The 20,848-nt window shown below is 37.8% G+C and overlaps 1 protein-coding gene across 1 annotated transcript in view; it reads right to left on the bottom strand.

Annotated features, from left to right (window-relative positions):
- The window catches only part of GABRB1 (gamma-aminobutyric acid type A receptor beta1 subunit), a 438,453-nt gene that overhangs the window by 258,864 nt on the left and 158,741 nt on the right, over nucleotides 1-20,848 (bottom strand). Inside the window, exon 4 of the mRNA XM_005681579.2 lies at nucleotides 16,067-16,287. Within this exon, the coding sequence (XP_005681636.1) occupies nucleotides 16,067-16,287 (221 nt within the window). The remainder of the gene's footprint in view (nucleotides 1-16,066; nucleotides 16,288-20,848) is intronic.

Raw genomic sequence — 20,848 nt, 5'->3', positions numbered from 1 at the left:
ATCAGTGGCTCTGGCTTATAGAGGAGGATTGAGATCTCCTTAAATTCCAAACTTGAAATGGAATTCATAATCTTCCCTTAGTCGATGGATCCCAAAGTCCTAGCAGATGCACCGTGATTCAGAGTCTAGGCTTATTTGATCCCAGTGTCAACTTTTGATTCCCTTAACAGAGCTAGGGAAAGGGAAGACAACCAGGGAATTAAATCAGTGCACAGACTGGTGAGCATTTAGGTACCTCTTCCCAAATTTGTAGCAGCTCCTAAAGGTCAAAACCATTTCAGACCCTGGGGTATTCCAGAGATGACCCTGTTAGCACCATACCTACTTGACTGAATGTTAGTTGTCTATTTTCTTTAAGGCGTATCATATAGGCTAATTATTTTGCTATTGTCTCCTCCTCAGACACTGAAAACAAGTAAAACATCCATTTAAGAGAAGGCAAACGACAAGAATATGGTCTGTTTTCTCACAGTCATGAAGTAGTAGTAATATTTTAAATTTCTTGACAATAAAGTTGGAGATAAAATTGAACATGAAAGTGGAGCATGGAACAAAGCAACTTACGCTACATTTTCTCTGTATTAAACCATAAATGCTATATACTTTCAACCATAGTGCCTACTTTTCTTAAGCTTCTTAGCAGAAACCAAATCTTTTGGCATCTCATTTGGCATGTGTATTTCCAGATAAAAGACACAAAGGAGGCTGATCGTCAAAGATTATCTTTTTCTAAAAATGGCATCCCTCATTGCCTTTTTATATGGGGTGAATAAAAGTGACTCTATATTTTCAGTACATACAGTATCCTTGGTACAGAATTATCCTGTGACACAAAAGAGAAAAGTACATAATACTGAAAATAATGAGCAATAACAATTTCCTGCACGAAGATAATGGCTTCATTCTTCTCTGGCTCCACTAATCCAATGAATCAAAAAACTCAGAGCATAGAAAACAATGAAATGCCTCTTCATTGTCCAGTTTGAACAAACCTAGATTCTAAAGGGCCAGGACCAGATATCACTAAAGTTAATCCAAATGATTCTATTAGAGCCATGAAAGAGTTTTCCCTTTAATCACAAAAGCAGCAGCACCTCCCAAGGAAATGGGACAAGACTTTAAAGAGATAGGTTCTTAGCCCATGGAGCAGTCCCTAAGGACAGGAATGGGCTTCCCAGGTGGTGCTAGTGGTAAAGAACCTGCACAGGAATAGACACCATTTACTGAGAGCTTCAGGCTTTCTTGGTAGCTCAGCTGGTAAAGAATCCACCTGCAATAGACGACCCCGGTTTGATTCCTGGGTTGGGAAGATCTCCTGGAGAAGTGATAGGCTACCTACTCCAGTATTCTTGGACTTCCCTGGTGGGTCAGACGCAACGCAGGAGACCTGGGTTTGATCCCTGGGTTGGGAAGATGCCCTGGAGAAGGGAACAGCTATCTTCTCCAGTATTCTGCCTGGAGAATTCCATCAACAGAGGAGCCTGGCAGGAAAAAAGTCAGACACCACTGAGCCACTTTCACTTTCATTGGGTGCTTACTATAGGACAAGCCCTTTGTTATGCATTCTAAATGCATTTCTCATTTAATTATATCAGCAATAATGCCCCATTAGATAATAATTCGGTTGGATATACTGTGGCATAGACAAGTTGATTGACATGTCCAAGGTTGAATAGTGAGGAGAAGTACCTGATTTTATCCAAGGACTGCATGTCTCCAGCACCCACGCTTTTAATCTCTATGAATAATGCTTCCCTCAGTTCTATAGCAATGTGGAGTTATAATACACCTAGTAATCCACTTAATCAATCTCACATTCAGGGTGGAACCCCATTTGTAGTATCTTTGACATGCATTTATACTCGATTTTAGCTCTGTATTTTAGCTCTGGACTCAGAGGGAGAGGGAGAGGGTGGGATGATTTGGGAGAATGGCATTCTAACATGTATACTATCATGTAAGAATTGAATCGCCAGTCTATGTCTGACGCAGGATACAGCATGCTTGGGGCTGGTGCATGGGGATGACCCACAGAGATGTTATGGGGAGGGAGGTGGGAGGGGGGTTCATGCTTGGGAACGCATGTAAGAATTAAAGATTTTAAAATTTAAAAAATAAAAAACTAAAAAAAAAAATAAACATTTTTAGTAATGGAGACACTAGTGTGAGAGAAGGGAAAGAGAAAAACAAAATAGACACACACACACACAAACACTGTTTGTATCACCTTACACACTCATTCTCACAAAAATCTGAAAGATATACCATCACAGACATTTTATAAATGAGGAACTTGAGAGATTCAAAGAGGTTGGGTAAGTGGTCCTAAGGCATGCAGTCAGTAAGTGGTGAGGCTTGTTCTTCTGGTTCTAAAGCTCAAGGTCTTTCCCTTCCACTAGCCTACCTACTTCTGAAGAAATACTAGTAACATGGCATTAATTCCATTTTTGAATATAAGATAAATGCTTATAGTGAACTTTTTCCACATAGGCTCACAAGGTAGGCAGATAGAACTGACATGTTCCTTGAAAGTTTCACATGTTGGCCATTGATCTTCTGTTGGAAGCAATACATGGTAAATTTAAGCTTTCCTTGAAATAGCAGATTTTCAAATACTTCAGGTGTGTTATCATATTTCTTCCTTATCTAGGCTTATTTTCAGCATGGGTGAAACGAGTTTCCTCCCTAGTTCCTCTATGTTTTCCTCCTGTTTTTTCAATATTACTGAAAACCGTAGTTTCTGTGTTTTTGCATTTTTAAACACAAGTGACTATATGAGCATTTCATCTATAGCTTTAAAGATAAAAAGATCTAAGAGTGATAATCTTCAAAGCATATTTAAACCTCATCATCTGCATATTGACAGAGTACCAAAGCCTTTGCCATCCTAGTTCTGTTTCTCTGGATTGACAATGTTGTTCTCAAAATGAATTATTGAGGACTGAAAAAAATAGTCTAGATGAGACCTGACCTTGTGCTGAACCCTGCATTTCTGTTAGAACAGTGCTATTTCTAGTAGTTATCTTATCTGATTGGATAGAAGTAAGGCAGAAGTTGAATAGTTCTATCTGGTTCTGGTCATATTACATCATGTGAACTAAAAAATGAGTATGAAAGTGTGCAAGTGAAAGTTGCTCAGTCCTATCTGACTCTTTGCAACCCCACGGACTATACAGTCCATGGAATTCTCCAGGCCAGAATACTGGAGTGGGTAACTTTTCCCTTCTCCAGGGGATCTTCCCAACCCAGGGATCGAACCCTGGTCTCCTGCACTGCAGGTGATTCTTTACCAGCTGAGCCACCAAGGAAGCCCAAGAATACTGGAGTGGGTAGCTTTTCCCTTCTCCAGGGGATCTTCCCAAACCAGGAATTGAACCGGGGTCTCCTGCATTGCAGGCAGATTCTTTACCACCTGAACTACTGGGGAAGCAAAGAATAAGTATAATAAATACAGTTAAGTTTAGACTCTTAAACTGATCCTATTGAGATAGTTAGGGAGTTTGTGATTGACATGTTCACACTGCTATATTTAAAATGGGTAACCAACAAGGTCTTAGTGTATAGCACAGGGAACTGTACTCAGTGTTATGTGGCAGCCTGGATAGAAGAGTTTGGGAGTGAATGACTACATGTACATATATGGCTGAGTTCCTTTGCTGTCCACTTGAAATTGGCATAACATTGTTAATCGGCTATGTGTGTGCACATAAGTCGCTTCAGCCATGTCCAACTCTTTGCAACCCTATTGACTATAGCCCACAAGGCTCTTCTGTCCATGGGATTCTCCAGGCAAGAATATTGGAGTGGGTTGCCATGCCCTCCTCGAGGATCTTCCCGACCCAGGGATCAAACCCAAGTCTTCTATGTCTCCTGCGTTGGCAGGTGTGTTCCTTACCACTGCAATATAAAATTAAAAGTTGAAAAAAATTGATCCTATTGATGAAATACAATATTATTTGACTTGTGTACTTCCTTAGCTAAAAACACTTTTCAATTTTCATTTGGAATATAGTTGCTGCTGCTGCTAAGTTGCTTCAGCAGTGTCTGACTCTGCGTGACCCCAGAGACAGCAGCCCACCAGGCTCCCCCATCCCTGGGATTCTCCAGGCAAGAACACTGGAGTGGGTTGCCATTTCCTTCTCCAATGCAGGAAAGTGAAAAGTGAAAGTGAAGTCGCTCAGTCGTGTCCGACTCTTAGCAAACCCATGGACTGCAGCCTACCAGGCTCCTCCATCCATGGGATTTTCCAGACAAGAGTACTGGAGTGGTTTGCCATTTCTTTCTCCATGGAATATAGCTACTTATAGCTATTTGATGAAATACAACAAAAATTAGTTATGTGTGTGTATCACCCAGCTTTGACCAACAATATTGTTCACAAGTTTATTTCCTACTCTTATTATTTCTAATAATCATCTTCAAGGTAATGATTTGCTACTACTTTTAGCCTTTCCCTTCTCCAAGGCATCTTCCCAACCCAGGGATCGAACACAGGTTTCCCACATTGCAGGTTTCCCACATTCTTTACCAGCTGAGCCACCAGGGAAGCCCCACTTTCACTTATTTCCCACTCTTATTTATTTCTAATAGTCACCTTCAAGGTCATGATTTGCTACTACTTTAAATTTAGACAAGGGTTCAAATTAAATTCCTAAAGAGAAGTTGTGAAAATACTTTGAATATTTTCTTAGAATGGACTAACCATATAGCTTTCTAAAAGAAATATTCTGGAGAGAAAACATCCATGCACATACTTATTGGCTGGCAATAAGAGAATAAATATCACCCATAATATTGTATATATTCCTCATAGTTCAACATGCTTTACACTCACTCTTAGCCAGATGCCCTCTACACATGAGGTACAGCAGAATCTTAAGCATTAGGATTAACCTTTTTCATGTAAAGATTTCATTTTCATACTGTTTCTATTTTCATATAAGGGGTAAGCTTGCTCCTTAAAATTTAGCAAATCTGACTGTACAAAAACCATAGTTAGGGAGACAGATCGTTAAGAGCAAGATTGAGGTTTAAAAATTAATAAGTAAAATGGTAAATGTACCATTTGCTCTGATGTCATTTAATTCATGTCCAACTGTTTTGCAACCCCATGGACTGTAGCCCGCTAGGCTCTTCTGTCCATGGGATTTCACATAATACTGGAGTAGATTGCCATTTCCTTCTCCAGGGGATCTTCCTGATCCAGGGATGGAACCCGCGTCTCCTGCATTGGCAGTCAGATTCTTTAACACCGAGCCACCTCAGTATATGCTAACTGTTGTATACACTTTGGGAAAAGAAATATAAAAAATGGACTATTTAAAAAAATATTACACAGCTTGGGGGGAGATGAGATTAACACATGTGAAACAATAGATAATTGGAGAGGACATTTCATAATTGCTATATTGAAAGAGGTTCCAAGATCTGTATAACTATGGAGAAGGACACCTATGAGGGTTAAAGTAGCAAAGATTTTAAGAAAAAAAGTGATCTCTCAATTGGGTCTTGGACTATGAGCAATATACAGTTAAAAATAAAGGGAAACACTTTTCATTGTTGAGTTAAAAAGAAGGGGAACAACTGACCAGAGGCTAGGAAATAAGAATCAGTCTAATAATTAGGGAAAGTGAAATGAAAACCATACTGCAGTGTAAAGCTTCATGCTTGGGCAAGATCTTAAATGAGGCTGTGGGGCAAGGGTAATCTAATTGTAAAGTGTCATGAATATCTGGAAAGAAGGTTTGGTGTGGTGGGTAATTGGAAGTCAATAAGTTCCTGAGCAGGAGAGAGGTGTTACACAATGGTGCTTTATTTACAAAAAAAAAAAAAAAAAAATCTGCTAGTGGGCTGCAGGATAGAATTAAGAGAAGAGAATAGAAGAAGCCAGGTAGAAAATTCCAAAGTAAATGAAGCGTGATTATCAAAGTCTAATATTTCACCATTCTTGGAAATGCTGTCATTGGTAACATTATAGCAAAGACCTAAAGTTCATGACATATTTCTAAGATATTGGGTTTACTTGCCTTTTTTGTCTCCCTTTCCACCCTCCCACCTACCCTTTCTTATCATCTTTCCTTTCTTCCTTCTCCTTTCCTTTGTTCTTTCTTTCATTTTTTCTTCTTTCCTGAGCATATACATTTAACATTATTCCACATTAATCTTGACTCAATCAAGATTAAGAATTTGAGGAGATATATTTCTTTTTTAGATAATTTATGGTCACTGTTTTTACTTAATCTTTTACATCAATTTAATGATGGAGGTTTAATCATAATGGCATATCCACAGGTCACATGATCACAAAATAGTATCAGTAGTGTATACTTATTTAAATTGCTCATTTAGTATTTGAATTAGTCATAATACCATATTTATTAAAAAGGAGACCCTAACAAAAATCATTAAATCATAAAGTTTTTCATATATAAGTGAATAAAGAGTATTAAAAATAAAAACTTTGAGAGGCAAAAATAACAGCCTATTCATTGGAGAACATTTTAAGTAGCTTTCTCTGTACTCCACTGATGAAATTCTAAAATATAAGTCAACCACATCGTGAGGGGAATAAAAATACTGTCTTCCTTGGTGGGAATTATAGAGTCTGCAGGCATTCCTTCTAATAAAGTGAGCTACCTGTTCTTTATGGATGCCCTGCTTTTTCTCTCTTCCATTTGAAGTAACTCGTTTCTTTCTCTTAACAGAACGCATTTGTCAATATCAACCAGTCCTCCTCTGCAACACTGCATCGGCCCACATATTTATTCCCTGAAGTCGACTCAACAATATTTTTTCCCAGCCTATCTCACAATCAGCCCTGTAAGATCTACCCAGGAGTCTAGAATGTAATCATAACTGTCTCTACACGGAAAGTCTATAAGAAAGAGATTTTTTTTCAGGGTGTACAATCAATATAGAAAGTTAATATAGAACATTTAGGACCCCTCAACTGCTTTAAAAATCAATAGTAGTGAGTTGTTGTTTTTTAATCTATATTATCAAAATAATTGCTTCTAATTTTCACTTGGCTTTATCATGAAAAACAAGGCAGGAAGAGATGATCCCGCAAGGAATAGTTAGAAACCCTGTTTTTCTTTTATATTCATTAAGCGTAGCCATTGATTTTACTCTCACGCACAGCTCATGGTCAGGGAGTGTCAAGAACATCACAAAAATCGATTCAGAGTAGAGCTAGTAAGCAAATACAGCAATGGAGTTCCCAAAATCCCCATCAGGCCACAAGTTTTCGGTAAACATTTGATTCATTTCTGAAACCTGAAGCTTAAGAAGCATCTCTTTGGAGTCTGGAGTCATTGATATGTGTGAGAGAACCCGACAAAACTGTGTACATTTCATAAAGTGCACACACTTGGCAGAACTATTCCCATTTATGCTGTGTACCCCTTCTAATTATTTCCATTTCTATGATGGTAAGCAGCGAAAGCATCTTCTATGGACAACTGTCTTCCTAGAAATGATCTTCAGGAAAAAATGCTAAATACAGGACAGTAACAATTGATATTTCTGTTTAAAAGCTACTATACATACTATTAGCTATTCACAGATGGTAAATAGCAATGCTATTTACCTGCGATGCAGGAGACCTGGGTTGGGAAGACCCTCTGGTGAAGGGAATGGCTACCCACTCCAGTATTCTTGTCTTGAAAATTCCATGGGCAGAAGAGCCTGGTGGGCTACAGTGTATGGGGTTGCAAAGAGTCGGACATAAGTGAGCAACTTTCACTTTCATACATATATAGATATAATTACAATTAGCAGGACAACATAAATAATCATGTTATTACCTTAAGAATCAATGTGTTCAACGAAGAAAAAAGAAACAAAAAATCAAAGAGGCTGAATAAAAGCCCTGAAATTCTAAATTTGAATTAGAAACATCAATATGAGCTCCTGATGTATTTTATCCTCTTCTGGAACACAGAATTATCAATACAAACCAATGTGCCAGAAGGCAAGGAAGCTATCAACGACTATTGAGTCATGCTCAAAGAATGCAGGTGCCAACTCAAAGGGGCTTCTGCCGGCCTAAAGTAAGACAAACAGGATCAAAAATAACAATAGCTGCAGTGGACTGATACAGACATACTTGTTATTACCAGTGACTTCATAATGATAAACACACAAACAACAAAATGCCACACCTAGTGGTCATGTGTGGGGAGTTCTAGAGAAACAACTTGTTTTGAAAACTGCTAAATAAAGGGAGCCATCAAGCATTGATTTTACCTTCACTGAACCAACTTGGCCTCCAGACAGTCAAACAGTTGGTGAGAGGAAGTTCTTTAGAGAATAATCTAGTTAATAAATAAGGAAAGAGTGGTAGAATATAGTCATTATATAAGCTCTAAATAGGTTTGCGCAAAGATTATCAGTGGCTGCTAAAACTGTTACTGTTACGGGCTGCATCGTGTCCCCCTAATTTCATATGTTGAAGCCCTAATTCCCAGTACCTCAGAATGTGACCTTATTTGGAGATAAGGTCTTTACGGAAGTAGTCAAATTAAAGTAGATCACTAGGGTAAGCCCTAATCCAATATGACTGGTGTCCTTATATAAAAAGGGACATGATGGCACCAGAAGGAAGTGACATAGGCTGAAGTTGGTCATCTGTATGCCAAGGAGAGGGACCTGGAGTAGATCCATCTCTCACAGCCCTTGAGAGGAATCAACACTTCTGATTCCAAAACTTTGAGACAATAAATTTCTAAGGCACTCATTTCGTTACAGCAGCCCTAGCAAACAAATGCTGTTATATAAAATAAATAGAAGTTTGATAATGAATACTGCAGGTTGTCATTGCCTAAATCAGCATACCAAAGTTCATTCACATCATAAAAACAGAGATAGGCAGGCATTTTGTGTCTTTCTGATAAAAGTACAGAATACGCCTGGCTTATGAAGCAGTCTCACCAAAGCACAACAAAATAACTAATCTGGCTCTGATTAAGCCTCATATATGGGGCATAAAAGAACACATGTACAACAAGCGAAAACAATCACAAAAAACTGCACAGATCTTTAAGAAAAAAAAAACTTTCTAGGGAGAAAATAAAGGAATAGGAAACATTTAGAGCAAAAGAAAATTTGGAAAAATTTACCAGCCAAATGCAAGGTGTGTACATGTTTGGACCTGCTTTTAAAAAGTTAATAACAAATTATGAGACAGGAAAAATTAGGTTCACTCTCTTACTGTTGATATCTGTAAAGTTAAAATAATAATAGTACAAAGTTCATAGTGTTATGGTAAAAATTAAATATGACAATATGGGTAGAGCACTTAGCACAGTGCTTGATGTATAGGATAATTTCAATTATTTATATACTTGAGTGTTCTTCGAATTCCTGATACAGTTGTTATCAGTATTAGTTAGAATGATGTGCCATGCACATCCTACTCTGTATGTGCTTACAGTGGGTGCACACAAGCCCACATACACACTCTGCAACATATGGAGTCTCAGTGTCAGCCTACACTGAGCTGGAAGACTTTAAACTACCTCTTCCATTCCTCATTCTCATGTAGCCCTTGAAAGGTCACCTTTGATAGGAGATGCAGGAAAATAACATTCTGGAAGTCTGAAAGAAAAGCCAAGGCAAGGGTTAGGAGAGGGAGGCAAAGAGCATTTTAAGGCAGTTAAATACGTCACTAAACGTCTTCTGAGATTTAGGTTGTTCCATGCCTTCTATCTTTGAGGAAAGATAAACACAATCTTTTAGCACTCACAGGGTGAGGCCTCAGAGACAATCTGTGCTTTTCAGCCAGCTGGATCATGTTTGGACAAGAAGCAGAACACATCTGGTCATTAATAGTGATAATGGCCCTTTGGTTTAAAGCTATCATTTTGACATAGGAAATGTTGCAGCTGACCACTATCATGAGTTAGGTTACTGCATCTTACAAATTTTCATTTCAATTTTTCAAACATTATTTGGTTTGAGAAAGAGGATACAAAGGTGAAAGAAATACAGTTTGCATTTTCAACAAATATACAATCTTGTTTGCATCACAGGAAAATAAGACATGTAAAGATAATACATCCTAAGAGAGTTATAAATCTCATGGGCATTTAGTAGATTAAAGTGAAATAAGGTATCAGATGAGAACAAGTTTTTATGTGGTTGAGAATACTATAAAAATCCTCATAAAAAAAAAATAGGGTTTGAGAGAGGCTTCTAAGGAAAGAAGAGAGATGGAGTAGGGGAAGCTATATGGGAATAAAGAAGAGAGGACATTTCAGCAGGGCTGGAGGGTTGCCACATGAGATACAGGATGCCCAGTTAAATGTGAATTTCAAGTCAAGAACTAATAGTTTTAGTATAAGAATGATCTATAAAAAATTTGGGATCTACTTGAATTTGAAATGCACTAGATGTGTTTAGAGAAATAGTTGTTTTATAAAAGTTTAGGCTTCATAAAGAAAGGAAATGTTTGAAAGACATTTTGGTCATATGCAGAAGCAGAGGGTCTCAGCTTCCAGACAGGAGAATGAAAACTTAATTTTATGGGGACTGCAGAGATATTTTTGGTTTGTTTTTATCTTTTTTTAATGTGGGATTGATATGATCTGACATGCATGGTAGGAAGAATATGATGAAAATGATGAGAACAAGTAAAATTAAAATAGGAAATTGGCCAGGAAGTAACAGAGAGTTGAGCTGTTAACTGAGGTGATGGAAGTGGTTTGGACATGGCAATGGTCTAGATAGAGAGGAAGCATCAGATTGGATCTTGGGACAAAAGAGGTCGAGAGTCAAAGATGCTTACGCGTCTCTGTCTATGGACTATGAGGCTGATGTCTTTTGTTAGTAGTTGTCTAAGGAGGAAAAGCTGATTTGAGGGAAAACGGATAATGCAAAATAGGGGTCATGTCAGTAATAACTGTCAGGGCAAGCCTCCACATACAGATGCTCGGCAAACAATTAAAAATATTTTTCTAATCTCAATGATTTCATATTTAAGGTATTTAAGCTGTTAAATTCAATGAGTTGCTCAAAATTCAAGGAACCCCTCTAGTTCACAACCAGAGACAAAAAAAATTGATAGAACAGCAAAAAGACAGAAGAACAAGAATAATGAAAAAAATTGTGCTTGGAAATTCTGAACTCAAGGCCAATCAATACTCTTAAAATCATCCAGAGAGGTCAAGACTATAGACTGAGAACCAGCAATAGTTCTGGTAATTTTTGACATGTTTTAGGAATGGAACACGGGCGGGAGCCATGCCTTTGGAGAGTACAGAATAGATGGATGGTGAGGAAATAGAGGAAACCAAAGCTATTCAAGGAGTCGTGCTTGAAGACAAAAGAGAAGTGAAGGTGCCAGCAGGGGAAGATTTAATAAAGAAGAGAGCAAAATCTGAAGAGCGTCCAACAAGAAGATTAAATGCGGATGTGGAGAGATAAGCCTTAGAAAGAAGAGAGAAACTTCCTCAGAGTTAAATGAAAGAAAGGGAGGACAGACAGAATTTTAAGGATTTGATGTGTGATATTGAGGCAGCTGATATTTTGTATCCACTTTAAGTAAGAAAGGACATTATATGCCTTGAGAGGAGCAGGGTGGAGAGCTCATGGCTCATGGACAAATCGCATTGCCTGCCATATCTTACAGCACATCACAGACTTCCATCCTTTATATGGATTCCTGGCAAAGTGGAAGAGGAAGTAATAATGATTGCAGGGTTATTTTTTGGTGTGACACATTTTGTTGCAGCAAGGGAAATCTGAGCTTAAGAAGCACAACAGAATGTAGTTTTTTCCTCTGTGCTGAATGCCTGTTGCACAGTAGCAGCAGACCTCTTCAGACACCACTCTCTTATTTTAGAGGTTTTACAGAACTGTGTGCCATCTCTGGTGTGTACAATATGATTTGACATAGTTCACAAAAATAGCAAACAGCTAACTCTATTCTTGTGTCCTTTATATAAACTAAGTTATAGCATCTCACATTGAGTTTGAATATAGCAAAATGTGGAATCCATTTAATGATATGGTCTTATGACTTTGGATTTCCTGATTAAAGGGCCTTTCAGGTACATTCAGAAAATCCCATTGACACCATAATTGCTTAAAAACAACCCCCGTGATTCATGGTCTCAATTCATGATGACTATAGCTGGACTTATGGATAAGGCAAAAAGTTTCAATCTACTGGTTCTTTGTCTAGAATCGGTATGGTCATAACTACGTCAATACCTATGTTATACTATAAGGATTTTCTGGTGCATGGGCTTAGGAAGTGACAATGGCAATTATTCCTGAAAAGGCAACTACAAAGAAAAAAGTGAAGATTGTCCTGTCTAAGCCTAGGAAATGTTATATCAGAGGATTGAAAATGAATAAGCCATGATATAGAATCATAGAAGCAATGAAATTGAGATTTGAAAGAGAATTTAGGAATGATTTTGTCCAATCCCTGTCTCTTTAAGGCTGAGTAATCTGAAACTCATAGAGGAAATAGCTTATTGAAGAGTACAAACTAGTCAGGCCACATGTGTCTTTGACTCAAAGTCCCAGGTGTCTCCACTCTGCCACAATGACAAATTTCTACCCAGTTTCTGGATAATTAATCCCAGGGACAGAATAATAGGTATACTGCACACACTAGGCACTCAGTGAATGCTTTCTTAATTGAACAACTGTATCTCTGTCTCTGACACACGTAGGAGTTAGAGAAACACCCTTACTATACAGCTTTTCCACTAAGGCTTATAACATAGTAAGGCTATATCAGGCACAATAACTTTAAAGAAATATAGCTTAGTATTTACATGTATTAACAGCCCACTCCAGTACTCTTGCCTAGAAAATCCCACGGCAGAGGAGCCTGGTAGGCTGTAGTCCATGGGGTCGCTAAGAGTCGGACACGACTGAGCGACTTCACTTTTCACTTTTATGCATTGGAGAAGGAAATGGTAACTCACTCCAGTATTCTTGCCTGGAGAATCCCAGGGACGGGGAAGCCTGGTGGGCTGCTGTCCATGGGGTCGCACAGGTCAGACACGACTGAAGCGACTTAACAGCAGCAACAGTAACAGCAGCAACATATTCATTATTTCATAAAAACTTCCCAATAATGAATCAGATGTTATTAGCCCATTGTTGCACCTGATGAAACTAAGTAAGGGTCAGTTTATAACTTAAGGTCAAGCAGTCAGAGAATGAACCCAGCTTTGATCCTCTGACTCCAGATGGTCATGCTTTCTTTGTTATACCTTATGGTTTCTCCAGGACATTTATAATCTCTAGGGAAAAGAACACCTAATCTGTGAGGGAAAAGATAGAAAGACAGAGGAGGGGAAAAATATTAGAACTAATGTGAGGCTTTTACGGAGAAAACTGATGCCAGAAAGAGATCAGAGATCAGGTAACAGATGAAGGATTTGTGTTTTCTTTGAGAGATCTGTTGCCGGGCTCCTAGCTACCAAGTCATGGGTTGGCTCCAAAGAGGAGAAAGCAACGCTATGTAACTTGGAAGAAGGGATTGACTTTAAGTGTATCTGAAAGACAGTGGGGTGAGAAAAGCACACCATTCTTATGGGAATCAAGATCTGGACTTTAATCCTAATTCTATCATTTGTTGTCCCTTAGATCAGGCCCTTTCCCCTTCTGGGCCTCAGTTATCTTAATTTAAAATGAGGTTCAAATGTTCAACTTCATTGTTCTCAACTAATTTTATTCTTTTGCAGCATTGCCATTGGTTGGGACTGCCAATAATTTAGAAAAAACTTTGAAATTGCCACCCACATTCTTACTTGTAAAACATCTAGTTGCTTTAAAAAAAAAACAAACAACTTTTTATATACAGTTGAAAAATAACATACAGTGAATATACACATTGTGGCCCATCAGGCTACTAAATTGGGTCATGGGTTAAATAGTTATTCTCCCAGAAAACTTTATAAGGGTAATTCATCACTTTGTATGTTAGTTATATAGAATGGAAGCTACATAGGTAATAGAAAAATCACACCTGATTTCCATTGTATGACCATCACTAATGACTACCACTGTGCTCTTGCATTAGTAGATTTTATCTGTAGTAATATCAATACACTCAAGAGACTTCGTTTATTTCATCATTTTTTCTGAGAGGACTTTAGGTCAGAGATTTTTAACTGGAGTTGACAGAAGAATTGATGCTTTTGAACTGTGGTGTTGGAGAAGACTCTTGAGAGTCCCTTGGACTGCAAGGAGATCCAACCAGTCCATTCTGAAGGAGATCAGCCCTGGGATTTCTTTGGAAGGAATGATGCTAAAACTGAAACTCCAGTACTTTGGCCACCTCATGCGAAGAGTTGACTCATTGGAAAAGACTCTGATGCTGGGAGGGATTGGGGGCAGGAGAAGAAGGAGACGACCGAGGGTGAGATGGCTGGATGGCATCATTGACTCAATGGACATGAGTCTGAGTGAACTCTGGGAGTTGGTGATGGACAGGGAGGCCTGGCGTGCTGCGATTCATGGGGTCGCAAAGAGTCAGACATGACTGAGTGACTGAACTGAACTGAACTGAACTGAGTACTGAAAGGGTGAGAAAATTCCAAAGATCATTTTGCCAAGATCAACTGATACTATGTCACTGTGCAAAGGAAGACCAAAGCTATCAATTAAATAACCAACCATTAGGTTAAGTTGAAAAGTTTTATCACAGATGCATTCTTTTCACTTGCGTGTTTTCAGATATCAGATACACGTTAATTATACACTTTTGGCCCTTAAGTACAGTTTTACCTTGGCATTGATGCTATATAAAAGGATTTTAGGGGACTTATGACCACTCTAAAACAATAGAATTTCATCAGCTTCTCAAATGGATCACAAAAGGTGACAACAAAGATTAAAGAACCACCACACTTCATATCCTACAATAATATGTTACAATTCAGATATTTTCTGGTAAAACTGGAAGCTGATTTGAATTGTAGCCTAAAAGTTTTAGTAAACTTTTAATTACATGAAGGTTAACCTCTATCAGTGTACAAGACCTCTTTTATACTTGATTCTTAAAAAAATAAACACAGTGTGATGAAAAATATTGCTGAGAAAAAGATAAATAAATAAAGAAACATTCATGGATTAAAAAGCTTCATAACTTTAAATCAATTCTCTCTGCACTGCTGTAGAGATTGAATATAATCTCAGTTATAATTCCAGCAGACTTTTTTGGATAGAAATTGAGAAGTTGATCCTAGAAGTTATATAGTGAGATGCAAAGGTATTAGCATTTCCAAAACAATCTTAAACAGTCAGTATAAAATTGAAAGACTTATATGACTTCATGACTTACCTTATAGATATTGTAATTAAATAGTGTGATATGGTAATTAAATAGTGTGATACTGTCTAAGGATGGACATAGAGAACAAAGGGACAGAATAGGACCTAAAAATAGACCCCATTCATCCAGTCAAAGGTACCAACACAATCTAATGCAAAAAGCAAAGACTTTCCAATAAATAGGGCTAGAATAACTGGATAGCCATATGGAAAAGAAATGAACTTCAACCCCTACCACATAAGAAACAGAACAATTAACTTAAAGTGGATCATATATATGAAAAAAAAAGTGGAAACACATAAATTTAAGGGAATGAAATCACTCTGAATTTTCTCAGAGTCACCAACAAAATATTTTCCAATTTCTTCAGAATATTGTTTCCAAATTCATAATAATTTCATAATCAAGTAGCTACACAGAATACCCAGAAAACATTCAGTCTGGGTAGACCTGAGATAATCAAGCAATTGCCTAAAGATGTAACCAAGAATAAACTAGGTGTGAAATCTATCCAACAAAAACATATTCCTATTACTATGTTTATTATTTAAAGATAAGAACAAATCATTTACTTTTGATGGACAAAGTTGTCTAGCTTTAGCTCAAATAGTTCTAAAGAGATTTTTCTGAACTTTAATATAATTTTATTATCAAGATTAGAGAGTCTACATATTTACCTACTTGCCTTTCTCCCTTCTGCGCATTTCCAAAAGTAAAAGTTAACGACATGCACAACAGCAATAAAATATGAAACACAAAGCTCTTTACCGGAGTCCGTAGAGAACTGTTCCATCAGGATGCAGGCGGATCATGCGATTTTTCACTGTAACCCCATGCACAAAGGATTTCTTGTCATTCAGAAAGTAGGTGTCTGGTACCCAGAGTTGATCAGCCACCCTGTTGTCTAGTGTGAGGTTTAGTGGGATTCCAGAATAAGAAAGCCTTTTGTCTTTCCAAGACTGCTGGAAATACATGGTGAGAGTATAATCCTGTAAAAGAAAGGAAACCAAAAAAAAAAAAAAAAGAATTTTACCATCATCATCATCATCATCATCATTTTCTTCAGTTCAGCTAAAAGCCTTTTTGTTAAGAACCTGATGGTATGTGGTACTGTGGATGCCCAGAGACTCCGCATTCTTCAGGCCTGCTATGAGGTTACATTTGAATATGCTGTGAGTTGCACCTCCAAGTATAAGGTAACCAACAGGTTAGAAGTACTAGAGCATGCAGAAGCATTTGTACCAATATAGAGTAAATCCATTTAATTGAATTTTAACGTTTGAAGTTAAGGTCATGAAATCACGGGGAAGGCTGTTAAGGGAAGTTGTACTTAGAGATTTATGTTCACAAATATCTACCCCTGGATGTTGTATTTATAGTACTGTTTTGAAGGAGTATGTTTGTTAAATAATAACTAAAAATGGGTGCATTTATAAGGAAAAGATGTGCTCTAAACTGCAAATACCTTCTGAATGAATAGTGTTGTTTGCCTTATAAAGGTTATCAGTTTCCATTATCTGGATTTTTATAGCAAATTATGACTTGTCTATCAATCGTAAAATGTAGTTTATGTAGAACATGTGGATGGAGATACTCATTTGGCCTGAGAACGGACATGAGCAGTGTGTGTGCTTGCTCAGTTGCTTCAGTCTTGTCTGACTCTTTGCCACCCTAAGGACTGTAGCCCAGCAGGCTCCTCTGTCCATGGGATTCTCCAAGCAAGAATACTGGAGTGGGTTGCCATTCTCTTCTCCAGGGGACATTCCCAACCCTGGGGATGGAACCCAGGTCCACTGCATTGCAGGCAGACTCTTTACCATCTGAGCCACCAGGCAAATTGTCCATTAAAAGAATATGAGGTCACAATAACATCATAAAGGCTTAAGTTGTGGGTCCTAGTATCATTAAAAAAAATGATTCACTTTTTCTTTTAAAAGTCAATAGCTTTAGCTGAATGCATTAGCAACAATTAAGAAAACACAATATCACTCCTGCACAACTCTGTATACTGCCATTGTTTTATATATATATATATACATATACACACATACAACTCTTTGAGAAACCAGCTGAGCCACAGGGGAAGCCCATGAAATTAAAAGATGCTTGCTCCTTGGAAGGAAAGTTATGACCATCCTAGACAGCATATTAAAATGCAGAGACATTAGTTTACCAACAAATTAAAAAAGCTTTGTTTAGTCAAAGCTATGGTTTTTCCAGTAGTCATGTATGGATGTGAGAGTTAGACTCTAAAGAAAGCTGAGTGCCAAAGAATTGATACTTTTGAACAGTGATGTTGGAGAAGACTCTTGTGAGTCCCTTGGACTGCAAGGAGATCCAACCAGTCGATCCTAAAGGAAATCAGTCCTGAATACTCACTGGAAGGACTGATGTAGAAGCTGAAACTCCAATACATTGGCCACCTGATGTGATGAAATGACTCATTGGAAAAGACTCTGATGCTGGGAAAGACTGAAGGCAGGAGAAGAAGGGGATGACAGAGGATGAGATGGTTGGATGGCATCACCAACACAATGGACGTGAGTTTGAGTAGGCTCTGGGAGTTGGTGATGGACAGGGAAGCCTGGCATGCTGCAGTCCATGGTGTCGCAGAGTTGGACACAACTGAGTGACTGAACTGATTTGAGAAACATTGACTCTGCTCAGGCTTTCCTGGTAACTCGAACAGTAAAGCATCTGCCTGCAATGTGGGAGACCTGGGTTTGATCCCCAGGTCGGGAAGATCCCTGGAGAAGGTAATGGCAATCCACTCCAGTACTCTGGAAAATTCCATGGATGGAGGAGCCTTGTAGGCTACAGTCCATGGGATCACAATGAGTCGGACACGACTGAGCGACTTCACTGGTTCACTGACTCTGCTCATGTCTTACATCTGGGTCAACTGTACTTCATCTAGATCCCTATGTGGATATTAATGCATTTGTGAAATATCCTAAATGATATTGTCTTTAATATTTACTCTGGACAATGAGTTCCAATGTCCTTTAACCACTATATTCGAGAATGTTTACATTGTTTAGTCAGAAACAAACTTACAATAATTTAATTCTTTCATGTTCAATGAGAAGGACATTTGCTCGCTATTAATCATACAATATCCCTTTTATAGATCTGAAACTTCCTTCCACCCTACCTTCACTTCAAGGAGAACAGAAAAAGAGAACCTACAGGGTTATGTACACTTCTCTTCTCAATTGCTGACATTCTCATTTGCACCCTCTTCAAGTTGTAAGCATCATACCTTTTTGGAGTACAATAGATTGGACAGATTCTGAACCTTAGATTCTAAAACATCTTGATGCCAAAATCTACCACTTGTAGAGCTATGTAACCATGAGCTACTAACTTAACCCACTGTTATCTCCAATGTCTCACTTCTAAAATAAAAATAATAGCATTTTATTGGCTTATTGAAAACATTGCTTAGGAAAATTAGGGTGCAGGTATTTTAGAAACTAGCATGCTAAACAAATAGATTATCTTCAGAATTATTCACTGCTGTTTAAAGATTAATATACTTTCAAACTACTTATAATGTACATATTTATTTTCATAGGCATTGCCACTTTTAAAGAGATGTTTATAAAAGAACTTGTAGGCAGAAAGACCCCAGTAACCATGAAAATAAGCGCTTGTCTGTGTTGTAAGTCTTGTTGGGGTCTTGTTTGTAATTCAGACGATGTAATACAACTAATAGCTATCTCAAGCTACATTATTGTAAACATTGTCACAGGCATCAGCATGACCAGCAACGGGTTACATGTTTCACTACTCATGCTGAATACTCATTAACCTCCAGCTCTCTCAAGTGCTGCAGAGGATTTCCTCACAATAAGACTATGAGGAAAAATCCTTACACTACATTCTCTTCATTAAAAGGAGTTTTAATGTGTGATGAGGAAAAACTTATTGTAAAGTACAAATGATTATAATGACATAATATTCTATTAACTAACATTATAATTAAAATATTCTTGTGGTAAGTAAATAATGGCGAGTGGAAGGAGAAAATAACGTCAACTTGAGTGACCTCCGCATAAATTAAGTGCATGCATGTGTGTGTGTGTGTGTGTGTGTGTGTGTGTGTGTGTGTGTGTGTGTGTGTGTGCTTGTCCCTTTCCCTTTCTGGAAAATCTTGTTTTCTGTAAAGAAAGAACTATACACATGTACTGAGATCTTTGCTCTATACAACTCACTCTGTTTTCAATAAATATTGACTAAACATCACACCATGTTTCCCAATTAAAGCAGTAATTTACTCTATGTGCAATAAGAAATCATTCAGTGGAAATTTATGTTGTTGTTCAGCTGCTCAGTAGTATCTGACTCTTTGTGACCCCATGGGCTGTAGTACCCAAGGCTTCCCTGTCCTTCACCATCTCCCAGTTTGCTCAAACTCATATCCATTGAGTCAAGATGCCATCCAACCATCTCATATTCTGTAGCCCAGTTATCCTCCTGCCCTCAATCTTTCCCAGCATCAGTGTCTTTTTCAATGAGTCAGCTCTTTGCATCAGGTGGCCAAAGTATTGGAGCTTCAGCTCCAGCATCAGTCCCTCCAACGAGTATTCAGAGTTGATTTCCTGTAGGATTGACTGGTTTGATCTTGCAGTCCAAGAGACACTCAAGAGTCTTCTCCTTAGCACCAGAGTTGGAAAGCATCAATTCTTCAGTGCTCAGCCTTCTTTCTGGTCCATGGATGCTAGTAGTTAACTCTAGGAAGTGGGTGATGCAGAACAAGTACCTTTTAGGACTTTTCTTCTTATGCATTTCCAGGGCTATCATCTTAATCTAGGACCTGATTCTATGATAAATGCAAATATGGACCCATGAGTTTGATAACCTTCAAAAAACTTTTTGAAACTAATGATCATTGTGATGATAATTATGCACAATGTGGAAAGACTTAAAACAGAGTAATATATCCTTCCTACGCATATTTTACCACAAGCATGATAACAATTTCCTTCTAGAAAATGCTATATGCTCTGTGGTTTCCATAGAGCTTCATATCTATTATTACATTTCATTCTCACCACCTCATGAGATAGGCAAATTCTCCCTAAGAGAAGTTATGTTTACGTCTCTAGGAAACTACTTACTGAATTTTAAATAAATTATTTTTTTTCTATCTGCACTTTAGTATAAATATTTACAGTCATATCTGCATATAGTAAAGCCTAAATATTCTTTGGTGTAGTCTATTTTTTAGATGGAAAAGAAAGGCTTAAAATTGCTGTATTTTTTTTTCTCTGATACAACAGATTTTCTACTAATTTTTCATTAGGTCAAAGTGTAAGCACTCCAGGGAGGATGGAAATTTTTCATAAAGAAATGAAAGGTTTTGATACTTTGGCCAAGAACTCTAAAATCATTTTTCTTTCAGGTGTATGATATTGTTCAACTACCTTTCTCAAGTGTGCAAGCTACTCCTTGACAAAAGTATGACATATTTAGAAACTATGGGCCATAGGAGATTCTTTGACACTGAGGCAAATTAATGGGATTAACTGGTATGAGATTCCTAAT

Source organism: Capra hircus, chromosome 6, assembly GCF_001704415.2.
Source record: "Capra hircus breed San Clemente chromosome 6, ASM170441v1, whole genome shotgun sequence".
Taxonomy (NCBI): Eukaryota; Metazoa; Chordata; class Mammalia; order Artiodactyla; family Bovidae; genus Capra; species Capra hircus.
This window is presented reverse-complemented; position numbering and strand designations above follow the sequence as displayed.